This window comes from Oncorhynchus keta, chromosome 30 (genome assembly GCF_023373465.1).
Source record: "Oncorhynchus keta strain PuntledgeMale-10-30-2019 chromosome 30, Oket_V2, whole genome shotgun sequence".
Classification (NCBI taxonomy): domain Eukaryota; kingdom Metazoa; phylum Chordata; class Actinopteri; order Salmoniformes; family Salmonidae; genus Oncorhynchus; species Oncorhynchus keta.
In genome coordinates, this window is record NC_068450.1 from 1,706,854 (window position 1) to 1,729,615 (window position 22,762).

The 22,762-nt window shown below is 50.5% G+C and overlaps 1 protein-coding gene across 50 annotated transcripts; it reads left to right on the forward strand.

Moving 5' to 3' along the window:
• Positions 1 to 11,751: 11,751 nt before the first annotated feature.
• LOC118380499 (E3 ubiquitin-protein ligase RLIM) lies at positions 11,752 to 21,623 on the forward strand. Of its 50 annotated transcripts, XM_052487152.1 has the most exons (9): positions 11,758 to 11,911; positions 14,381 to 14,615; positions 15,689 to 15,796; positions 16,219 to 19,461; positions 19,733 to 19,883; positions 19,975 to 20,558; positions 20,596 to 20,627; positions 20,740 to 20,771; positions 21,017 to 21,623. In XM_052487152.1, the coding sequence occupies exons 2-4, from the start codon at positions 14,447 to 14,449 to the stop codon at positions 18,531 to 18,533; spliced, it is 2,592 nt and encodes an 863-aa protein (XP_052343112.1). In that variant the 5' UTR covers positions 11,758 to 11,911; positions 14,381 to 14,446; the 3' UTR covers positions 18,534 to 19,461; positions 19,733 to 19,883; positions 19,975 to 20,558; positions 20,596 to 20,627; positions 20,740 to 20,771; positions 21,017 to 21,623. The 50 variants fall into 50 exon arrangements, with proteins under 50 accessions (XP_052343094.1, XP_052343112.1, XP_052343109.1 ...); XM_052487149.1 differs by having other exon boundaries at positions 19,975 to 20,627; XM_052487143.1 differs by lacking the exon at positions 20,740 to 20,771 and having other exon boundaries at positions 20,596 to 20,643; positions 20,788 to 21,623.
• The last annotated feature ends 1,139 nt before the right edge of the window (positions 21,624 to 22,762 follow it).

Here is a 22,762-nt window from a genome sequence, read left to right on the forward strand (position 1 = left end):
ACTGCTGACATTGCTCTACTGCTGACGTTGCTCTACTGTGGTCCTGCTGCTAGCTGGCTGCCGTTGCTCTACTGCTGACGTTGCTCTACTGCTGGTCCTGCTGCTAGCTGGCAGACGTTGCTCTACTGTGGTCCTGCTGCTAGCTGGCTGTCGTTGCTCTACTGTGGTCCTGCTGCTAGCTTGCAGACGTTTCTCTACTGCCGGTCCTGCTGCTAGCTGGCTGTCGTTGCTCTACTGTGGTCCTGCTGCTAGCTGGCTGACGTTGCTCTACTGCTGACGTTGCTCTACTGCTGACGTTGCTCTACTGTGGCCCTGCTGCTAGCTGGCTGACGTTGCTCTACTGTGGTCCTGCTGCTAGCTGGCTGTCGTTGCTCTACTGTGGTCCTGCTGCTAGCTGGCTGTCGTTGCTCTACTGTGGTCCTGCTGCTAGCTGGCTGACGTTGCTCTACTGTGGTCCTGCTGCTAGCTGGCTGTCGTTGCTCTACTGTGGTCCTGCTGCTAGCTGGCTGTCGTTGCTCTACTGCTGGTCCTGCTGCTAGCTGGCAGACGTTGCTCTACTGTGGTCCTGCTGCTAGCTGGCTGTCGTTGCTCTACTGTGGCCCTGCTGCTAGCTGGCTGACGTTGCTCTACTGTGGTCCTGCTGCTAGCTGGCTGTCGTTGCTCTACTGTGGTCCTGCTGCTAGCTGGCTGACGTTGCTCTACTGTGGTCCTGCTGCTAGCTGGCTGTCGTTGCTCTACTGTGGTCCTGCTGCTAGCTGGCTGTCGTTGCTCTACTGTGGTCCTGCTGCTAGCTGGCTGACGTTGCTCTACTGTGGTCCTGCTACTAGCTGGCTGTCGTTGCTCTACTGTGGTCATGCCGCTAGCTGGCTGACGTTGCTCTACTGTGGTCCTGCTGCTAGCTGGCTGTCGTTGCTCTACTGCTGGTCCTGCTGCTAGCTGGCTGCCGTTGCTCTACTGTGGTCCTGCTGCTAGCTGGCAGACGTTGCTCTACTGTTGTCCTGCTGCTAGCTGGCTGCCGTTGCTCTACTGTTGTCCTGCTGCTAGCTGGCAGACGTTGCTCTACTGTTGTCCTGCTGCTAGCTGGCTGCCGTTGCTCTACTGTTGTCCTGCTGCTAGCTGGCAGACGTTGCTCTACTGCTGGTCCTGCTGCTAGCTGGCAGACGTTGCTCTACTGCTGACGTTGCTCTACTGTTTTCCTGCTGCTAGTTGGCAGACGTTGCTCTACTGCTGGTCCTGCTGCTAGCTGGCAGACGTTGCTCTACCACAGGGTTCAATTCTCGGGCCGACTCTTTTCTCTGTATATATCAATGATGTTGCTCTTGCTGCGGGCGATTCCCTGATCCACCTCTACGCAGACGACACCATTCTATATACTTTCGGCCCGTCATTGGACACTGTGCTATCAAACCTCCAAACGAGCTTCAATGCCATACAGCACTCCTTCCGTGGCCTCCAACTGCTCTTAAACGCGAGTAAAACCAAATGCATGCTTTTCAACCGATCGCTGCCTGCACCCGCATGCCCGACTAGCATCACCACCCTGGATGGTTCCAACCTTGAATATGTGGACATCTATAAGTACCTAGGTATCTGGCTAGACTGCAAACTCTCCTTCCAGACTCACATCAAACATCTCCAATCAAAAATCAAATCCAGAGTCGGCTTTCTATTCCGCAACAAAGCCTCCTTCACTCACGCTGCCAAGCTTACCCTAGTAAAACTGACTATCCTACCGATCCTCGACTTCGGCGATGTCATCTACAAAATGGCTTCCAACACTCTACTCAGCAAACTGGATGCAGTCTATCACAGTGCCATCCGTTTTGTCACTAAAGCACCTTATACCACCCACCACTGCGACTTGTATGCTCTAGTCGGCTGGCCCTCACTACATATTCGTCGCCAGACCCACTGGCTCCAGGTAATTTACAAGTCCATGCTAGGTAAAGCTCCGCCTTATCTCAGTTCACTGGTCACGATGGCAACACCCATCCGTAGCACGCGCTCCAGCAGGTGTATCTCACTGATCATCCCTAAAGCCAACACCTCATTTGGCCACCTTTCCTTCCAGTTCTCTGCTGCCTGTGACTGGAACGAATTGCAAAAATCGCTGAAGTTGGAGACTTTTATCTCCCTCACCAACTTCAAACATCAGCTATCCGAGCAGCTAACCGATCGCTGCAGCTGTACATAGTCTATAGGTAAATAGCTCACCCTTTTTCACCTACCTCATTCCCATACTGTTTTTATACTGTTTTTATTTATTTACTTTTCTGCTCTTTTGCACACCAATATCTCTACCTGTACATGCCCATCTGATCATTTGTCACTCCAGTGTTAATCTGCAAAATTGTATTATTCGCCTACCTCCTCATGCCTTTTGCACACATTGTATATAGACTGCCCATTTTTTTTCTACTGTGTTATTGACTTGCTAATTGTTTACTCCATGTGTAACTCTGTGTTGTCTGTTCACACTGCTATGCTTTATCTTGGCCAGGTCGCAGTTGCAAATGAGAACTTGTTCTCAACTAGCCTACCTGGTTAAATAAAGGTGAAATAAAAATAAATAAAATAAAATACTGCTGGTCCTGCTGCTAGCTGGCTGACGTTGCTCTACTGTGGTCCTGCTGCTAGCTGGCTGTCGTTGCTCTACTGCTGACGTTGCTCTACTGTGGTCCTGCTGCTAGCTGGCAGACGTTGCTCTACTGCTGGTCCTGCTGCTAGCTGGCTGACGTTGCTCTACTGCTGACGTTGCTCTACTGTGGTCCTGCTGCTAGCTGGCAGACGTTGCTCTACTGCTGGTCCTGCTGCTAGCTGGCTGTCGTTGCTCTACTGTGGTCCTGCTACTAGCTGGCTGTCGTTGCTCTACTGTGGTCCTGCTGCTAGCTGGCAGACGTTGCTCTACTGCTGACGTTGCTCTACTGTGGCCCTGCTGCTAGCTGGCTGTCGTTGCTCTACTGCTGGTCCTGCTGCTAGCTGGCAGACGTTGCTCTACTGTGGCCCTGCTGCTAGCTGGCTGTCGTTGCTCTACTGTGGTCCTGCTGCTAGCTGGCTGACGTTGCTCTACTGTGGTCCTGCTGCTAGCTGGCTGACGTTGCTCTACTGTGGCCCTGCTGCTAGCTGGCTGACGTTGCTCTACTGTGGCCCTGCTGCTAGCTGGCTGTCGTTGCTCTACTGTGGTCCTGCTGCTAGCTGGCTGACGTTGCTCTACTGTGGTCCTGCTGCTAGCTGGCTGTCGTTGCTCTACTGTGGTCCTGCTGCTAGCTGGCTGTCGTTGCTCTACTGTGGTCCTGCCGCTAGCTGGCTGACGTTGCTCTACTGTGGTCCTGCTGCTAGCTGGCTGTCTTTGCTCTACTGCTGGTCCTGCTGCTAGCTGGCAGACGTTGCTCTACTGTGGTCCTGCTGCTAGCTGGCTGCCGTTGCTCTACTGTGGTCCTGCTGCTAGCTGGCAGACGTTGCTCTACTGTTGTCCTGCTGCTAGCTGGCTGCCGTTGCTCTACTGTTGTCCTGCTGCTAGCTGGCAGACGTTGCTCTACTGCTGGTCCTGCTGCTAGCTGGCAGACATTGCTCTACTGCTGACGTTGCTCTACTGTGGTCCTGCTGCTAGTTGGCAGACGTTGCTCTACTGCTGGTCCTGCTGCTAGCTGGCAGACGTTGCTCTACTGCTGGTCCTGCTGCTAGCTGGCTGACGTTGCTCTACTGTGGTCCTGCTGCTAGCTGGCTGACGTTGCTCTACTGTGGTCCTGCTGCTAGCTGGCTGTCGTTGCTCTACTGCTGACGTTGCTCTACTGTGGTCCTGCTGCTAGCTGGCAGACGTTGCTCTACTGCTGGTCCTGCTGCTAGCTGGCTGACGTTGCTCTACTGTGGTCCTGCTGCTAGCTGGCTGACGTTGCTCTACTGTGGTCCTGCTGCTAGCTGGCTGTCGTTGCTCTACTGCTGACGTTGCTCTACTGCTGGTCCTGCTGCTAGCTGGCTGACGTTGCTCTACTGCTGGTCCTGCTGCTAGCTGGCTGACGTTGCTCTACTGTGGTCCTGCTGCTAGCTGGCTGTCGTTGCTCTACTGCTGACGTTGCTCTACTGTTGTCCTGCTGCTAGCTGGCAGACGTTGCTCTACTGCTGACGTTGCTCTACTGCTGGTCCTGCTGCTAGCTGGCAGACGTTGCTCTACTGTTGTCCTGCTGCTAGCTGGCTGACGTTGCTCTACTGTGGTCCTGCTGCTAGCTGGCTGATGTTGCTCTACTGTGGTCCTGCTGCTAGCTGGCTGTCGTTGCTCTACTGCTGACGTTGCTCTACTGCTGGTCCTGCTGCTAGCTGGCTGACGTTGCTCTACTGCTGCTGGTCCTGCTGCTAGCTGGCAGACGTTGCTCTACTGTGGTCCTGCTGCTAGCTGGCTGACGTTGCTCTACTGTTGTCCTGCTGCTAGCTGGCTGACGTTGCTCTACTGTGGTCCTGCTGCTAGCTGGCTGACGTTGCTCTACTGTGGTCCTGCTGCTAGCTGGCTGACGTTGCTCTACTGCTGGTCCTGCTGCTAGCTGGCTGACGTTGCTCTACTGCTGGTCCTGCTGCTAGCTGGCAGACGTTGCTCTACTGTGGTCCTGCTGCTAGCTGGCTGACGTTGCTCTACTGCTGGTCCTGCTGCTAGCTGGCAGACATTGCTCTACTGTGGTCCTGCTGCTAGCTGGCTGACGTTGCTCTACTCTTGTCCTGCTGCTAGCTGGCTGTCGTTGCTCTACTGCTGACGTTGCTCTACTGCTGGTCCTGCTGCTAGCTGGCTGACGTTGCTCTACTGCTGGTCCTGCTGCTAGCTGGCTGACGTTGCTCTACTGTGGTCCTGCTGCTAGCTGGCTGACGTTGCTCTACTGCTGACGTTGCTCTACTGTGGTCCTGCTGCTAGCTGGCAGACGTTGCTCTACTGCTGACGTTGCTCTACTGCTGGTCCTGCTGCTAGCTGGCAGACGTTGCTCTACTGCTGGTCCTGCTGCTAGCTGGCAGACGTTGCTCTACTGCTGGTCCTGCTGCTAGCTGGCTGACGTTGCTCTACTGTAGTCCTGCTGCTAGCTGGCTGTCGTTGCTCTACTGCTGACGTTGCTCTACTGTTGTCCTGCTGCTAGCTGGCAGACGTTGCTCTACTGCTGACGTTGCTCTACTGCTGGTCCTGCTGCTAGCTGGCAGACGTTGCTCTACTGTGGTCCTGCTGCTAGCTGGCTGACGTTGCTCTACTGTGGTCCTGCTGCTAGCTGGCTTATGTTGCTCTACTGTGGTCCTGCTGCTAGCTGGCTGTCGTTGCTCTACTGCTGACGTTGCTCTACTGCTGGTCCTGCTGCTAGCTGGCTGACGTTGCTCTACTGCTGGTCCTGCTGCTAGCTGGCTGACGTTGCTCTACTGCTGGTCCTGCTGCTAGCTGGCAGACGTTGCTCTACTGTGGTCCTGCTGCGAGCTGGCTGACGTTGCTCTACTGTGGTCCTGCTGCTAGCTGGCTGACGTTGCTCTACTGTGGTCCTGCTGCTAGCTGGCTGTCGTTGCTCTACTGCTGACGTTGCTCTACTGCTGGTCCTGCTGCTAGCTGGCTGACGTTGCTCTACTGCTGGTCCTGCTGCTAGCTGGCTGACGTTGCTCTACTGTGGTCCTGCTGGTTGCTGGCTGACGTTGCTCTACTGCTGACGTTGCTCTACTGTGGTCCTGCTGCTAGCTGGCAGACGTTGCTCTACTGCTGACGTTGCTCTACTGCTGGTCCTGCTGCTAGCTGGCAGACGTTGCTCTACTGCTGGTCCTGCTGCTAGCTGGCAGACGTTGCTCTACTGCTGACGTTGCTCTACTGTGGTCCTGCTGCTAGCTGGCAGACGTTGCTCTACTGTTGTCCTGCTGCTAGCTGGCAGACGTTGCTCTACTGTGGTCCTGCTGCTAGCTGGCAGACGTTGCTCTACTGTGGTCCTGCTGCTAGCTGGCTGCCGTTGCTCTACTGCTGACGTTGCTCTACTGTGGTCCTGCTGCTAGCTGGCTGACGTTGCTCTACTGCTGACGTTGCTCTACTGCTGATGTTGCTCTACTGCTGACGTTGCTCTACTGCTGACGTTGCTCTACTGTGGTCCTGCTGCTAGCTGGCTGCCGTTGCTCTACTGCTGACGTTGCTCTACTGCTGACGTTGCTCTACTGCTGACGTTGCTCTACTGCTGCCGTTGCTCTACTGCTGACGTTGCTCTACTGCTGATGTTGCTCTACTGCTGACGTTGCTCTACTGCAGACGTTGCTCTACTGCTGACGTTGCTCTACTGCTGATGTTGCTCTACTGCTGACGTTGCTCTACTGCAGACGTTGCTCTACTGCTGATGTTGCTCTACTGCTGACGTTGCTCTACTGCTGACGTTGCTCTACTGCTGACGTTGCTCTACTGCTGACGTTGCTCTACTGCTGGTCCTGCTGCTAGCTGGCTGACGTTGCTCTACTGCTGACGTTGCTCTACTGCTGACGTTGCTCTACTGCTGACGTTGCTCTACTGCTGACGTTGCTCTACTGTGGTCCTGCTGCTAGCTGGCTGACGTTGCTCTACTGCTGACGTTGCTCTACTGCTGACGTTGCTCTACTGCTGACGTTGCTCTACTGCTGACGTTGCTCTACTGTGGACGTTGCTCTACTGCTGACGTTGCTCTACTGATTGACTGCAACATCTCTTCCTGGTTTCCTGTTCAGTTGGAGACATCGAGGCCAAAACATAAACAACATTTCTTCTCTCATATTGTTTCTGTTCCATAGCAGACAGGTAGACTCAGTGACGGGGGTTGTTCCATAGCAGACAGGTAGACTCAGTGACGGGGGTTGTTCCATAGCAGACTGGTAGACTCAGTGACGGGGGTTGTTCCATAGCAGACAGGTAGACTCAGTGACAGGGGTTGTTCCATAGCAGACAGGTAGACTCAGTGACGGGGGTTGTTCCATAGCAGACAGGTAGACTCAGTGACGGGGGTTGTTCCATAGCAGACAGGTAGACTCAGTGACGGGGGTTGTTCCATAGCAGACAGGTAGACTCAGTGACGGGGGTTGTTCCATAGCAGACAGGTAGACTCAGTGACGGGGGTTGTTCCATAGCAGACAGGTAGACTCAGTGACGGGGGTTGTTCCATAGCAGACAGGTAGACTCAGTGACGGGGTTGTTCCATAGCATAGACAGACAGTTCCATAGCAGACTCAGTGACGGGGTTGTTCCATAGCAGACAGGTAGACTCAGTGACGGGGGTTGTTCCATAGCAGACAGGTAGACTCAGTGACGGGGGTTGTTCCATAGCAGACAGGTAGACTCAGTGACGGGGGTTGTTCCATAGCAGACAGGGGAGCAGAATGGTAGACTCAGTGACGGGGGTTGGTGTCTAACAACATTGATCTTTAGTTAGTATAAATTAGTATGCCATCACATCATCACACCAGATCAGTTACAGGTACATTCATACTAGTTGAATTCAATCATCGGGTTCAAATACACATTTAGATTTGTGGACAGCCATCAACAACAACCGAGCAGATGACTAAATGAGAGAGCAGCAGTGTGATTCACACCAATGTTCTAGATATCAGTAATAAGTGATATCCGTATCGCCGTAGACTACACCTCTGCTGCTCCAGTTTCAACTGTTCTGCCTTGTTATTATTTGACCTTGCTGGTCATTTATGAACATTTGAACATCTTGGCCATGTTCTGTTATAATCTCCACCCGGCACAGCCAGAAGAGGACTGGCCACCCCTCATAGCCTGGTTCCTCTCTAGGTTTATAATCTCCACCCGGCACAGCCAGAAGAGGACTGGCCACCCCACATAGCCTGGTTCCTCTCTAGGTTTCTTCCTAGGTTTTGTTCTTGCTTGTTTTTCCTAGCCACCGTGCTTCTACACCTGCATTACTTGCTGTTTGGGGTTTTAGGCTGGGTTTCTGTACAGCACTTTGAGATATCAGCTGATGTACGAAGGGCTATATAAATACATTTGATTTGATTTGATTTGATCCTTACCTCAAAGCATATAGGGCGTCCCACAATTGGCCCAGCGTTGTCCGGGTTAGGGGAGGATTTGGCCGGGGTAGGGGAGGGTTTGGCCGGGGTAGGCCGTCATTGTAAAATAAGAATTTGTTCTTAACTGACTTGCCTAGTCAAATAAAGTAAAAATATTGTAGTGCTTCATTGTAATCGGTGTAAACTGTACAAGTAGAGCCACTTGACCTAAGGATAGTGTTGGCTGTGTTTAAGTGATACTCAAGAAGTGGTATCCGATGGGAGAGAAAGAGCATGAGGATCCTCCAGCCACTCCAGATGTTCTGAAGCGAGGATCTATGCTCCATATGGCACCCTATTCCCTACATTGTGCCCTACTTTTGATAAGAGCGCTATCGGGCCCTGGTCAAACGTAGTGCACTATTATAGGGAATAAGTTGCCATTTGGGATACAGCCACGGTCATTTTATTACCGTAATCACTCTCTAATGGTTGATTGATGCTTCACGGTGCTTCACGGTGGAGAGCAGCTCGCCAGGACTGCCACGTAGAAGAGCTATCAGCCCCCAGAGTGAATCACTCTGCCTTTCCGGAGGAAAGCTGGCCAATTGGATGGTTCATATTCAAGGTTGGGGAGTAATGGATTACCAAAAAACGGTAACTTTTGAAAAACTAGATGATTACTTCGAGGATTACTTTCAAATTTAGAAAATAAAATCCGAGACACTACTCTGTTTTCTGATTGACATTCAAATCAGCATTGAAAAAAGGCGCGAGATTAAGTTTCTTCCACTATGATGACACACCAAATGTGTTTAATGGATCGCGGGAAAAGGGCAAGAATAGGCTTTCATAGGCTACTGTCTTCCAATGGCGCGACTGCTGTCAGCATCCAAATATTATCCAACTTGAATAAACGCTTAGAGGAAAGGATTTATTTTTTATTTTACCTTTAGGCAAGTCAGTTATGAAAAAAATCTTATTTTCAATGATGGGTTAACTGCTTGTTCAGTTAATGTAGAGAGGAGGGAGTGAAAGGATGCCAGGTCCGCAGGGAGGCGAGTTTTCCTCCATTTCCGCTCGGCTGCCCGGAGCCCTGTTCTGTGAGCTCGCAATGAGTCGTTGAGCCACGGAGCGGGAGGGGAGGACCGAGCCGGCCTGGAGGATAGGGGACATAGAGAGTCAAAGGATGCAGAAAGGGAGGAGAGGAGGGTTGAGGAGGCAGAATCAGGAGATAGGTTGGAGAAGGTTTGAGCAGAGGGAAGAGATGATAGGATGGAAGAGGAGAGAGTAGCGGGGGAGAGAGAGCGAAGGTTGGGACGGCGCGATACCATCCGAGTAGGGGCAGTGTGGGAAGTGTTGGATGAGAGCGAGAGGGAAAAGGATACAAGGTAGTGGTCGGAGACTTGGAGGGGAGTTGCAATGAGGTTAGTGGAAGAACACATCTAGTAAAGATGAGGTCGAGCGTATTGCCTGCCTTGTGAGTAGGGGGGGAAGGTGAGAGGGTGAGGTCAAAAGAGGAGAGGAGTGGAAAGAAGGAGGCAGAGAGGAATGAGTCAAAGGTAGACGTGGGGAGGTTAAAGTCGCCCAGAACTGTGAGAGGTGAGCCGTCCTCAGGAAAGGAGCTTATCAAGGCATCAAGCTCATTGATGAACTCTCCGAGGGAACCTGGAGGGCGATAAATGATAAGGATGTTAAGCTTGAAAGGGCAGGTAACTGTGACAGCATGGAATTCAAAGGAGGCGATAGACAGATGGGTAAGGGGAGACAGAGAGAATGACCACTTGGGAGAGATGAGGATCCCGGTGCCACCACCCCGCTGACCAGAAGCTCTCGGGGTGTGCGAGAACACGTGGGCGGACGAAGAGAGAGCAGTAGGAGTAGCAGTGTTGTCTGTGGTGATCCATGTTTCCCTCAGTGCCAAGAAGTCGAGGGACGCAGATCGGCAGTTCCAGAGGCTACTGGCCGCGGCCACGCGGTGTGGAGCGTTTGTATGGTCTGTGCAGAGAGGAGAGAACAGGGATAGACAGACACATAGTTGACAGGCTACAGAAGAGGCTACGCTAATGCAAGGAGATTGGAATGACAAGTGGACTTACACGTCTCGAATGTTCAGAGGCCTCCCTCAACGTTTTACCAAAACAGTCCTTACATCCACAGCTCTGTCTATTCATTTGAGAGTGGTTACACTTCACCAGGCCTCCCTCAGCGTTTTACCAAAACAGTCCTTACATCCACAGCTCTGTCTATTCATCTGAGAGTGGTTACACTTCACCAGGCCTCCCTCAGCGTTTTACAAAACAGTCCTTACATCCACTGCTCTGTCTATTCATCTGAAACACAGTCCTCAGCGTCTTTCACATCCACAGCTCTGTCTATTCATCTGAGAGTGGTTACACTTCACCAGGCCTCCTCAGCGTTTTACCAAAACAGTCCTTACATCCACAGCTCTGTCTATTCATCTGAGAGTGGTTACACTTCACCAGGCCTCCTCAGCGTTTTACCAAAACAGTCCTTACATCCACAGCTCTGTCTATTCATCTGAGAGTGGTTACACTTCACCAGGCCTCCCTCAGCGTTTTACCAAAACAGTCCTTACATCCACAGCTCTGTCTATTCATCTGAGAGTGGTTACACTTCACCAGGCCTCCCATCAGCTCTGTTTTCATCTGAGAGTGGTTACAAAAGTGTTTTACCAAAACAGTCCTTACATCCACAGCTCTGTCTATTCATCTGAGAGTGGTTACACTTCACCAGGCCTCCCTCAGGTTTTACCAAAACAGTCCTTACATCCACAGCTCTGTCTATTCATTTGAGAGTGGTTACACTTCACCAGGCCTCCCTCAGCGTTTTACCAAAACAGTCCTTACATCCACAGCTCTGTCTATTCATCTGAGAGTGGTTACACTTCACCAGGCCTCCCTCAGCGTTTTACCAAAACAGTCCTTACATCCACTGCTCTGTCTATTCATCTGAGAGTGGTTACACTTCACCAGGCCTCCCTCAGTGTTTTACCAAAACAGAGGCGGGGAGTCCGTTTTGTTATTGTTTCATCTGTAGATTTGCACTTTAAACAGCTGTATATTATCAAGATATCAAAGTGCCACCAACTAAAAGGTAAACAATAGGCATGTAGCAAATGCAGAATATGACATTCATTTTTCACATGTAAATAGCACTTTTCAGTAGAGCTCAAAGCCATTCCACGAGCGCAGCATTTATTTTTCACCTCAAATCAATGAGCCACATCAGTCCTCCATGATAATAAAATCATAAACAACACAGTAGGGCTGGCTAATAAGGTAAAACAACTTAGCTAATCTATACATCCATACTTCCAAGGCCTATTTTTGAAGATCAAGGGGTATAACATTTATTGTAATGACTGTAATTGTCATAGACTTAGATTTTTTACGTTATAATATAATTTAATCGCATTCTTATATGTAGTAGAAAGCGATGGGTTGGAAGAAGCCTACATAACCAACCCAGCCACCCCAGTCATAAACGGTTCTCTCTGCTACCGCACGACAGTACCGGAGCGCCAAGTCTAGGACCAAGAGGCCTCTAAAACAGCTTCTACCCCCCAAGCCATAAGACTCCTGAACATCTAATCAAACGGCCACCCAGACTAATTGTAGTAGTAGTAGCTACATTGGTCATATTGATTTTACATGTATTATTACACCTTTAATGTTGCATGCAATAATTGATCTGCTTTTTGACAATTTCACCTCTCACCACAGCATGGCACCGCAGTCAAAGTACGGTCCAAAAACAAACTTCCGTTTCATGCTCCCCCAGTTTCCGGAAGATCTCTGTACAATGATGGAGAAAATGGAATCCTAAGACCGTACCCAACTATTCAAGCGGATTTGTTAGAATAAAACGACCAAAGTCCAAGATAACGAATAACGACACAAATACAAGACAGGTACTGTGAATGTATGACATATTTAAATGTTGTTAACTAGATATAAAGTGGGCTGTTAAATTGTGCTAACCTGTTAGCTAGCTGGCGCTTTAGCAAGCAGCTAAAACTCTTAATTAACTTCGGGAAGGTGTTGGCTAACTGACTAGCTTCATCACCTAGCTAACTGACTAGCTTCATCACCTAGCTAACTGACTAGCTTCATCACCTAGCTAACTGACTAGCTTCATCACCTAGCTAACTGACTAGCTTCATCACCTAGCTAACTGACTAGCTTCATCACCTAGCTAACTGACTAGCTTCATCACCTAGCTAACTGACTAGCTTCATCACCTAGCTAACTGACTAGCTTCATCACCTAGCTAACTGACTAGCTTCATCACCTAGCTAACTGACTAGCTTCATCACCTAGCTAACTGACTAGCTTCGTTACCTAGCTAACTGACTAGCTAACTGACTAGCTAACTGACTAGCTTCATCACCTAGCTAACTGCCTAGCTTCATCACCTAGCTAACTGCCTAGCTAACTGACTAGCTAACTGACTAGCTCATCGCCTAGCTAACTGACTAGCTTCATCACCTAGCTAACTGACTAGCTTCGTTACCTAGCTAACTGACTAGCTTCATCACCTAGCTAACTGCCTAGCTTCATCACCTAGCTAACTGACTAGCTAACTGACTAGCTTCATCACCTAGCTAACTGCCTAGCTTCATCACCTAGCTAACTGCCTAGCTTCATCACCTAGCTAACTGACTAGCTTCATCACCTAGCTAACTGACTAGCTTCATCACCTAGCTAACTGCCTAGCTTCATCACCTAGCTAACTGCCTAGCTTCATCACCTAGCTAACTGCCTAGCTAACTGCCTAGCTTCATCACCTAGCTAACTGCCTAGCTTCATCACCTAGCTAACTGACTAGCTTCATCACCTAGCTAACTGCCTAGCTTCATCACCTAGCTAACTGCCTAGCTTCATCACCTAGCTAACTGACTAGCTTCATCACCTAGCTAACTGCCTAGCTTCATCACCTAGCTAACTGCCTAGCTTCATCACCTAGCTAACTGCCTAGCTTCATCACCTAGCTAACTGCCTAGCTTCATCACCTAGCTAACTGCCTAGCTTCATCACCTAGCTAACTGCCTAGCTTCATCACCTAGCTAACTGACTAGCTTCATCACCTAGCTAACTGACTAGCTTCATCACCTAGCTAACTGACTAGCTTCATCACCTAGCTAACTGACTAGCTTCATCACCTAGCTAACTGACTAGCTTCATCACCTAGCTAACTGACTAGCTTCATCACCTAGCTAACTGACTAGCTTCATCACATAGCTAACTGACTAGCTAACTGACTAGCTAACTGACTAGCTTCATCACATAGATAGGTAGGTTAGATGAGCGTTGATTTACTGGCTTCGTTTCGTGTTGGTGACAATATGTCAGTTAACATTGTTTCCAGGTATTCATTCATGTACTTAATAGTTGGCTAGCCAGTTATGAACAGCAAAAACAACGTCGCTAATAACGTTTCGTGTATAGAATAACGACTTAATCATGTAATTTTGTGTGTAAGTGGATGTCTATATTTAACCTTTTACACAAAAGGCATCCGAAGAGCTGATGACTGCAAGTTTAAACGTTTTTCTCCTTGGCCTGTTAGCCAATGTTATTAAATGGTCTGTTGGCCAGACGAACGGCTTAACTAGACAACTTGAAATCATCAAATAATAATGTTGTTAGTATATCGTTAGCTGGCTGAGTTAACACGAGCTGTTTTCTCCATCTTTCAGATGCCATTTCAAGCCAGATGGGTGTTAGCTAGCATGCTAATGGTTAGATCCCCAGATTCCATTTTGTTTTTGTCGACTTTGGTCTGACTGGTTGCTGCTGATTATTATTATTATTATTATTATTATTATTATTATTAAAACACGGGACTCCGTTAGGATGATGCTTTTTAAAGGAGGATACATTGTTGCATCAGAGTAAACGATGCCCACCAAGCCAGGAAAGATTTCCCTTGATATCGTTAACGTCCTTATTAATAACTGTAGTTTATTGAACGCTAGCTAACTTAGTAGCTAATACGCTGGCTAGTTAACCTGCTTTCTGCTATTTGTTGATGTCATTTAGTCCTGGTCAATAACATCAAAATATGTGTGTTTTATTAATGTGCTGCATGTCATAAATCAGATCACCTGTCTGTGGTCTTCCCCACCTGCTGACTGTGTCAGTGTGTCGAAGATGCAGCTAGGCATTTCTATTGTCGACCCGGTACAGCCAGTAGAGGATGGCGATGGCCTACTTCTCTCAGCCTGCTTCCTCTCGAGGTTTCTTCCTTCTAGGGACTTTTTCCTGGCTCTACCTGGCTTGCTCATTGAGTTCTAGGTCAGGCTACTGTAAAGGCCCATTTTGACAACTGCTGATGTAAAAATACATTTTGATTGATCCATTTGATTGATTATCCCTAGCAGCTGGATCGTGGTGACTCAGCGATAGACAGCGTTTATCTCCAACTTCTCTCCCTTCGACACCCGATGGAGGGCTCCGACAGTTCTGAGCCAGGCGCCAGTGACCAACCAGAGGCCCAGCGCAGGCGGCAACGGGACCGGCTAGACCGGGAGGAGGCCTTCTACCAGTTTGTCAACAACCTGAGTGAGGCAGACTACCGGCTGATGAGAGACAACAACCTGCTAGGTACCCCAGGTAACTGAGTCTCCTTTAATTCACCTGTTATAAACCACTAACACACCTCATTAGACAACAACCTGCTGTGAACCCCAGGTAACTGAGTCTCCTTTAATTCACCTGTTATAAACCACTAACACACCTCATTAGACAACAACCTGCTGTGAACCCCAGGTAACTGAGTCTCCTTTAATTCACCTGTTATAAACCACTAACACACCTCATTAGACGACAAACCTGCCACTGACACCAACCTGAACCCCAGGTAACTGAGTCTCCTTTAATTCACCTGTTATAAACCACTAACACACCTCATTAGACAACAACCTGCTGTGAACCCCAGGTAACTGAGTCTCCTTTAATTCACCTGTTATAAACCACTAACACACCTCATTAGACAACAACCTGCTGTGAACCCCAGGTAACTGAGTCTCCTTTAATTCACCTGTTATAAACCACTAACACACCTCATTAGACAACAACCTGCTGTGAACCCCAGGTAACTGAGTCTCCTTTAATTCACCTGTTATAAACCACTAACACACCTCATTAGACAACAACCTGCTGTGAACCCCAGGTAACTGAGTCTCCTTTAATTCACCTGTTATAAACCACTAACACACCTCATTAGACACCAACCTGCTGTGAACCCCAGGTAACTGTAATACATATGGGGGTTAACAGAGCATTGTAGACATGAGTTTTCTATCTCATTTAAAAAGTTAATGTCTTTGTGTTCTTTTTGATTTAGGGCTTTATTTCTCTACTGCAGACTGGGTTGAATTACATTTTTTAGATTGGCTATCGAAGGTTGTTGTCTCAGGTTTGAGTTTTCCTTATCATGCCACATCCAGGTCAGTGGGGTGGGCAGTATGTTTGGAGCATCCACTAGTGGAACACCTTTCCTGGGGAGAGCAGTGAGAGGACAGGGCCTGTCCTGGTAAGTCTGGTGGTTCTCAGTACTGGCCTGTTGCTGTGTAACCAGGAGACAAACTACAGCTTTATGGGCAAATACTAGTGTATTTCCAGTCGTAAATGAAGGCAGTTAGAGCCAGTGTCGGTGTACTGACTTGTAGTTTCATCCCTCCTAGGTGAGATCACAGCAGAGGAGTTGTTGAGTCGGCTGCAGCAGATTAAGGATGGACCAGAGCAGCAGCAGCCTAGCATCAACACCAGTGAGACTGGAGAAGCTACAGGAGGTAAGGCTCCTCTGTACTTTTCATTGTGTCTTTCAAGCAGAAATTAAAAGTTCATCAACTTTTAAAGATGGAGTCCTTAATGGTGACATTATGACCGTCACTGCAAACCATTAGAATGTTGATATGTTCTGTCTTCCATTAGAATGTTGATATGTTCTGTCTTCCATTAGAATGTTGATATGTTCTGTCTTCCATTAGAATGTTGATATGTTCTGTCTTCCATTAGAATGTTGATATGTTCTGTCTTCCATTAGAATGTTGATATGTTCTGTCTTCCATTAGAATGTTGATATGTTCTGTCTTCCATTAGAATGTTGATATGTTCTGTCTTCCATTAGAATGTTGATATGTTCTGTCTTCCATTAGAATGTTGATATGTTCTGTCTTCCATTAGAATGTTGATATGTTCTGTCTTCCATTAGAACTGGCAGAAGGTCCAGAGGACCCGTCTAACGGCGACACCCTCTTGGATTGGCTGAACACCGTCAGGCGGACAGGCAACACCACCCGCAGTGGTCACCGAGGCAACCAGTCATGGCGGGCGGTGAGCCGGACCAACCCAAACAGCGGAGACTTCCGGTTCAGTCTGGAGATCAACGTTAACCGTAACCTGGCCGAGCAGCAGGCCCGCGCCGAGGGGGAGGCCGAGGCGCAGGAGGAGGCCCCAACTAGAGCACCTGGCAATGGGGTGGAGGTCCAGCCGGAGGCGGAGGTGCCCATGGAGACAGGAGAGGTGCTGGAGGAACCAGTTGTGGAGGAGATGGCTGTCATAGTGGAACCAGAAGCGGAGATGGAGCCAGTGGCTGATGTAGAAGCTGAGCCAGTGGCTGACGTAGAAGCTGAGCCAGTGGCTGACATAGAAGCTGAGCCAGTGGCTGACGTAGAAGCTGAGCCAGTGGCTGATGTAGAAGCTGAGCCAGTGGCTGACGTAGAAGCTGAGCCAGTGGCTGACGTAGAAGCTGAGCCAGTGGCTGACGTAGAAGCTGAGCCAGTGGCTGAAGTAGAAGCAGAGGCTGAAGTAGAAGCTGAGCTAGAGGCTGAAGTAGAAGCTGAGCTAGAGGCTGAAGTAGAAGCTGAGCTAGAGGCTGAAGTAGAAGCTGAGCTAGAGGCTGAAGTAGAAGCTGAGCTAGAGGCTGAAGTAGAAGCTGAGCCAGAGGCTGAAGTAGAAGCTGAGCCAGAGGCTGAAGTAGAAGCTGAGCCAGAGGCTGAAGTAGAAGCTGAGCCAGAGGCTGAAGTAGAAGCTGAGCCAGAGGCTGAAGTAGAAGCTGAGCCAGAGGCTGAAGTAGAAGCAGAAGCAGAAGCTGAGCCAGAGGCTGAAGTAGAAGCTGATCCAGAGGCAGAACTAGAAGCAGAGATGGTCCCAGAGTTAGTAGTAGAGGTAGTCCCACAGCTGCCCAGCCCTGTCACCACCACCCCTCCTGTCTCCAGACCAGCCAGTCCCCTGGTGCAGGCCCCTCCAGCCGCCCCTGCCCCTCCTAGCCCGCCCCCTGAGGAGCCTCCGCGACGGGGCCAGAGACGAGCCCGCAGCCGTAGCCCTGAGCAGCGCCGGACCAGGGCTCGCACCACACGAAGTCGTTCCCCCCTCACCCTGGACCGACTCCCCCGCCACGTCCCCACCAGCCCCGCCCCCCAGGCCCCCGCAGAGGGAAGCTCACGGACTCGACAGCATGTTCTGTCCCGGCAGAGCACCGCAGAGTACGAGGCCCAGTCAGCCGGAACAGGGTCTGACACGGGGTCTGGGAACGTCCCAGAGCCTGGTACCACCCCACCCCAGGAGGGAGAGGCCGCGGGCGGGGAGGGAGCAGCAGGACGACGTCCCCCCACCATCATGCTGGACCTGCAGGTGCGTCGTGTTCGTCCAGGTGAGTACCGCCAGAGGGACAGCATTGCTAACAGAACCCGCTCACGCTCCCAGAACTCCAACAACACCTTCCTGTACGAGAGTGAGAGGGGCGGGTTCCGCAGGACCTTCTCCAGGTCCGAGCGTGCGGGTGTGAGGACGTACGTCAGCACCATCAGGATCCCCATCAGGAGGATCAGTGATGCAGGGTTGGGAGAGGCCACCTCCATGGCTCTGCAGACCATGATACGACAGATCATGACCGGCTTCGGAGAGCTCAGCTACTTCATGGACTCAGACTCTGACTCCTCGGACTCAAACCGTGGCGGTGGTAACCCCACTGGCGCTGCCGACCTGGCCGAGGCGCTCAACACTCCCGACGGGGGAGTAGCCAGCATGGCGGAGGGGGTGGAGCCTCCTGTCTCAGTGAGCGGGCATAGTATTGGAGGAGCCGGGGAGGCAAGGACAGAGGAGAGGGAGGGGGAGGACGGGATGGGTCTAGGTCTGTCCCCAGGAATAGGTTTAGGGGTGGGGGGCACCCCCAGGGAGGGGCGAGCTCGGCCCCGTGCCCCCATCAGTCTGGAGGAACCGGGGTCACTACCCTTCCTCCGCCTTGCTCACTTCTTCCTCCTGAATGATGAGGATGAGGAACAGCCCAGAGGACTCACCAAGGAGCAGATCGACAACCTCTCCACCAGGAACTTTGGGGAGAGTGATGCTCTGAAGACCTGCAGTGTGTGTATCACAGAGTATGCTGAGGGGAACAAGTTGAGGAAGTTGCCCTGTTCTCATGAGTACCATGTTCACTGTATCGACCGCTGGCTGTCTGAGAACTCCACCTGTCCTATCTGCCGCAGGGCCGTGTTGGTGTCTGCTAACCGGGAGAGTGTGGTCTAACCTGGAGAGCTGGAGGTCAGGGGTCAGCGGTGCTCCAGGCAGACAGTATATTAACACCGTGTCAGTTCTGCAGGCCTTTCTCCTAGTCAGACCACTTACGTTGTTCATGTTTTCATTCTTAAGCCATCACTGACTTTTATCCAACTGACATGCTGGTGTGTGGACTGACAGACAAGACAGAGAGACTGACAGGAAGGAAGGTGATGTCCTCATAGACTCTGTAGGAAGAGACGTGAGAAAGAGATGCAACTGTCCCCTGTTGGCTAACAGACCCCACTCTCCCCTACCTGTCTTACCCCAAAAGGGACTCCACTGTCCCCACCTGACCCTGCTCTCCACCTGAAAGACTGCATTTATCAATACTCTGGAACGGCTCACAGACTGTCAGTGTGTCAAAGCTTTGCTGAATTAGTTTTTAAGTTAAAACTGTAGAATGTTGTACAGGCGTTAATGGGGAGAACGAGATGTGACGGACTTGGATTCCGTTGGGAATTCTATCAGTTGATTTGGACTCGTGTTGCATCATATTCAGGACATCGGAATCAATAGTACTGATTATTGATTATGAATTGTGTTGAACTGTCGTTGAGATGGGATGTAGGTATCTGTTAACTGATGCTAGTATGTAGTCTAACTCTGGCCCATCACATGAAGCATTCTCTGACAGTGTTTCATCATGACCTGGCCTGTGTACACAAAGCATATCACAGTATCAGTGGGGGTCTAGGATCAGTCCGTCAGTGGGGGGTCTAGGATCAGTCCGTCAGTGGGGATCTAGGATCAGTCTGTCAGTGGGGATCTAGGATCAGTCCGTCAGTGGGGATCTAGGATCAGTCCGTCAGTGGGGATCTAGGATCAGTCCGTCAGTGGGGGTCTAGGATCAGTCCGTCAGTGGGGATCTAGGATCAGTCCGTCAGTGGGGATCTCCGTCAGGATCAGTCCGTCAGTGGGGGTCTAGGATCAGTCCGGATCAGTCCGTCAGTGGGGGTCTAGGATCAGGATCAGTCTGTCAGTGGGGATCTAGGATCAGTCCGTCAGTGGGGGTCTAGGATCAGTCTGTCAGTGGGGGTCTAGGATCAGTCCGTCAGTGGGGGTCTATGATCAGTCTGTCAGTGGGGGTCTAGGATCAGTCTGTCAGTGGGGGTCTAGGATCAGTCCGTCAGTGGGGGTCTATGATCAGTCCGTCAGTGGGGGTCTAGGATCAGTCCGTCAGTGGGGGTCTAGGATCAGTCCGTCAGTGGGGGTCTAGGATCAGTCCGTCAGTGGGGGTCTCAGGATCAGTCCGTCAGTGGGGGTCTAGGATCAGTCCGTCAGTGGGGATCTAGGATCAGTCCGTCAGTGGGGGTCTCCGTCAGTGGGGATCTAGGATCAGTCTGTCAGTGGGGATCTAGGATCAGTCCGTCAGTGGGGATCTAGGATCAGTCCGTCAGTGGGGGTCTAGGATCAGTCCGTCAGTGGGGGTCTAGGATCAGTCCGTCAGTGGGGGTCTAGGATCAGTCCATATAATCTTATTCATTATGACCTAAAAGGGCCAACTGATCCTAGATCATCACTCCTACTCTGGGACACTTTATGGATACGGCCCCTGAATGATAATGACAAGCTCCTTATGATCCTAACCCTGTCACTATGACAACCTGTTGGTTCTGCTACCATATGACCAGGAAGTGAACAAACGGCTGCATTATGGCTCCGTCTTCACCACCCTATCTCTATATAGTGCACTTCCCTTAGGACTCTAGTCAGAAGTACTGCTCTATATCGGGGATAGTGCCGTTTGGGAATCACATTTATGGGTTCCATGTGGTGTTGCATGAAGGATCTGGATTTAGACCCCTGCCGGGCCAGGTTTAAGCCCCATGTCTAACCCAGGCCAGGTTAAACCCCGGCCAGGCCAGGTTAAACCCCGGCCAGGTTAGACTCAGGCCAGGTTAAAGCCAGGCCATGTCAGACCCCGGCCAGGCCATGTCGGACCCCGGCCAGGCCAGGTTGAACCCCGGCCAGGCCAGGTTGAACCCCGGCCAGGTTGAACCCCGGCCAGGCCAGGCTGAAGCCCGGCCAGGTTAGACTCAGGCCAGGTTAAAGCCAGGCCATGTCAGACCCCGGCCAGGTCAGACCCCGGCCAGTTTAGACTCAGGCCAGGTTAAAGCCAGGCCATGTCAGACCCCGGCCAGGTTAGACCCCGGCCAGGTCAGACCCCGGCCAGGTCAGACCCCGGCCAGGTTAGACTCAGGCCAGGTTAGACCCCGGCCAGGTTAGACTCAGGCCAGGTTAGACCCCGGCCAGGTTAGACTCAGGCCAGGTTAAAGCCAGGCCAGGTCCGACCCCGGCCAGGTCCGACCCCGGCCAGGTTAGACTCAGGCCAGGTTAAAGCCAGGCCCTGGCCAGGTTAGACTCAGGCCAGGTTAGACTCAGGCCAGGTTAGACCCGGCCAGGTTAGACTCAGGCCAGGTTGAACCCCGGCCAGGTCAGACTCAGGCCAGGTTAAACCCCGGCCAGGCCAGGTTGAACCCCGGCCAGGTCAGACCCCGGCCAGGTTAGACTCAGGCCAGGTTAGACTCAGGCCAGGTTAGACCCCGGCCAGGTCAGACCCTTGCCAGGTTAGACTCAGGCCAGGTTAGACCCCGGCCAGGTCAGACCCCGGCCAGGCTGCTGCCTCTGTTCTGTGTTTTGGCCTAGAACTTCTACCACCAAGAGACATCTTCATATCTGGAACACCAGTGCAATAACTACAGAATGGGAAAACTGAACAAGTGTAATATTCTAAACTTGTATATTATTATTTCTAAAATATTGTAGACTGAATATTCACAGTTAAAATGAAGACTTGTTCCCTTTTAAAAATGTGTTCATCTTTTTATTTTCTTGAGCTTGGTTCTTTGTGTACATTCTGATATAGCGCTCTCTCTTGTTGAGCGGTGGGCCTGTAGAATGCTGTATGTTGGCTGTTCACACAGAGGGAGGGAGTGTTCCATGACACGATGACATCACGTTCTATAGGTTCCATGTGTTCTCACGGTTGCCGTCATTACCTCCTCCCTGTACAAATAAAGTTTTGGGTGGTTGAAGCTCTGTTATTGTTGATAATGACCAGTTGTAAATGAAGTGTATTGTGTCTTTCTGTCTTACTAACCTGGCTGTCTTCATCAAGGCCTCCTACTGCACGATGTCCCAAATGGCTCCCTATAGTGACTTACTTTTGACCGGAGTCCTATGGGCTCTGGTGAAAAGAAGTGCACAATAAAGGGAATAGGTTGTTTGGGTCACAGGCCAGTTCTGTATTTTAACAGGCTGTAGTTTAATGTTCGTATGTTCACGAAGGTCACCTCTCTATCATGAAATACAGTGCATTTGGAAAGTATTCAGACCCCTTGACTTTTTCCACATTTTGTTACGTTACAGCCTTGTTCTAAAATAGATGAAATACAAATATTTCCTCAGCAATCTACATAATGACATCACAATACCCACGTAATGACATCACAATAACCTGTAATTTATTACCTTTATTTAACCAGGCAAGTCAGTTAAGATCAAATTCTTATTTTCAATGACGGCCTAGGAACAGTGGGTTAACTGCCTGTTCAGGGGCAGGATGACAGATTTGTACCTTGTCAGCTCGGGGGTTTGAACTTGCAAACTTTCGGTTACGAGTCCAACGCTCTAACCACTAGGCTACCCTGCCGCCCCACAATACTCCGTAATGACAAAGCAAAAACAGGTTTTTAGACATTTTATTCACAAGTATTCAGACCCTTTGCTATGAGACTCGAAATTGAGCTCAGGTGCATCATGTTTCCATTGATCATCCTTGAGATGTTTCTACAACTTGATTGGAGTCCACCTGTGGTAAATTAAATTGATTGGACATGATTTGGAAAGGCACACAGCTGTCTATATAAGGTCCCACAGTTGACAGTGCATGTCAGAGCAAAAACCAAACCATGAGGTGGAAGGAATTGTCCGTAGCGCTCCGAGACAGGAGTGTGTCGAGACACAGATCTGGGGAAGCGTACCAAAAAGATTTTGCAGCCCTGAAGGTCCCCAAGAACACAGTGGCCTCAACTCCTTCTTAAATGGAAGAAGTTTGGACCCACCCAGACCTCCTAGAGCTGGTCGCCCGGCCAATCAGAGGAGAAGGGCCTTGGTCAGGGAGGTGACCAAGAACCCGATGGTCACTCTGACAGAGCTCTAGAGTTCCTCTGTGGAGATGGGAGAACCTTCCAGAA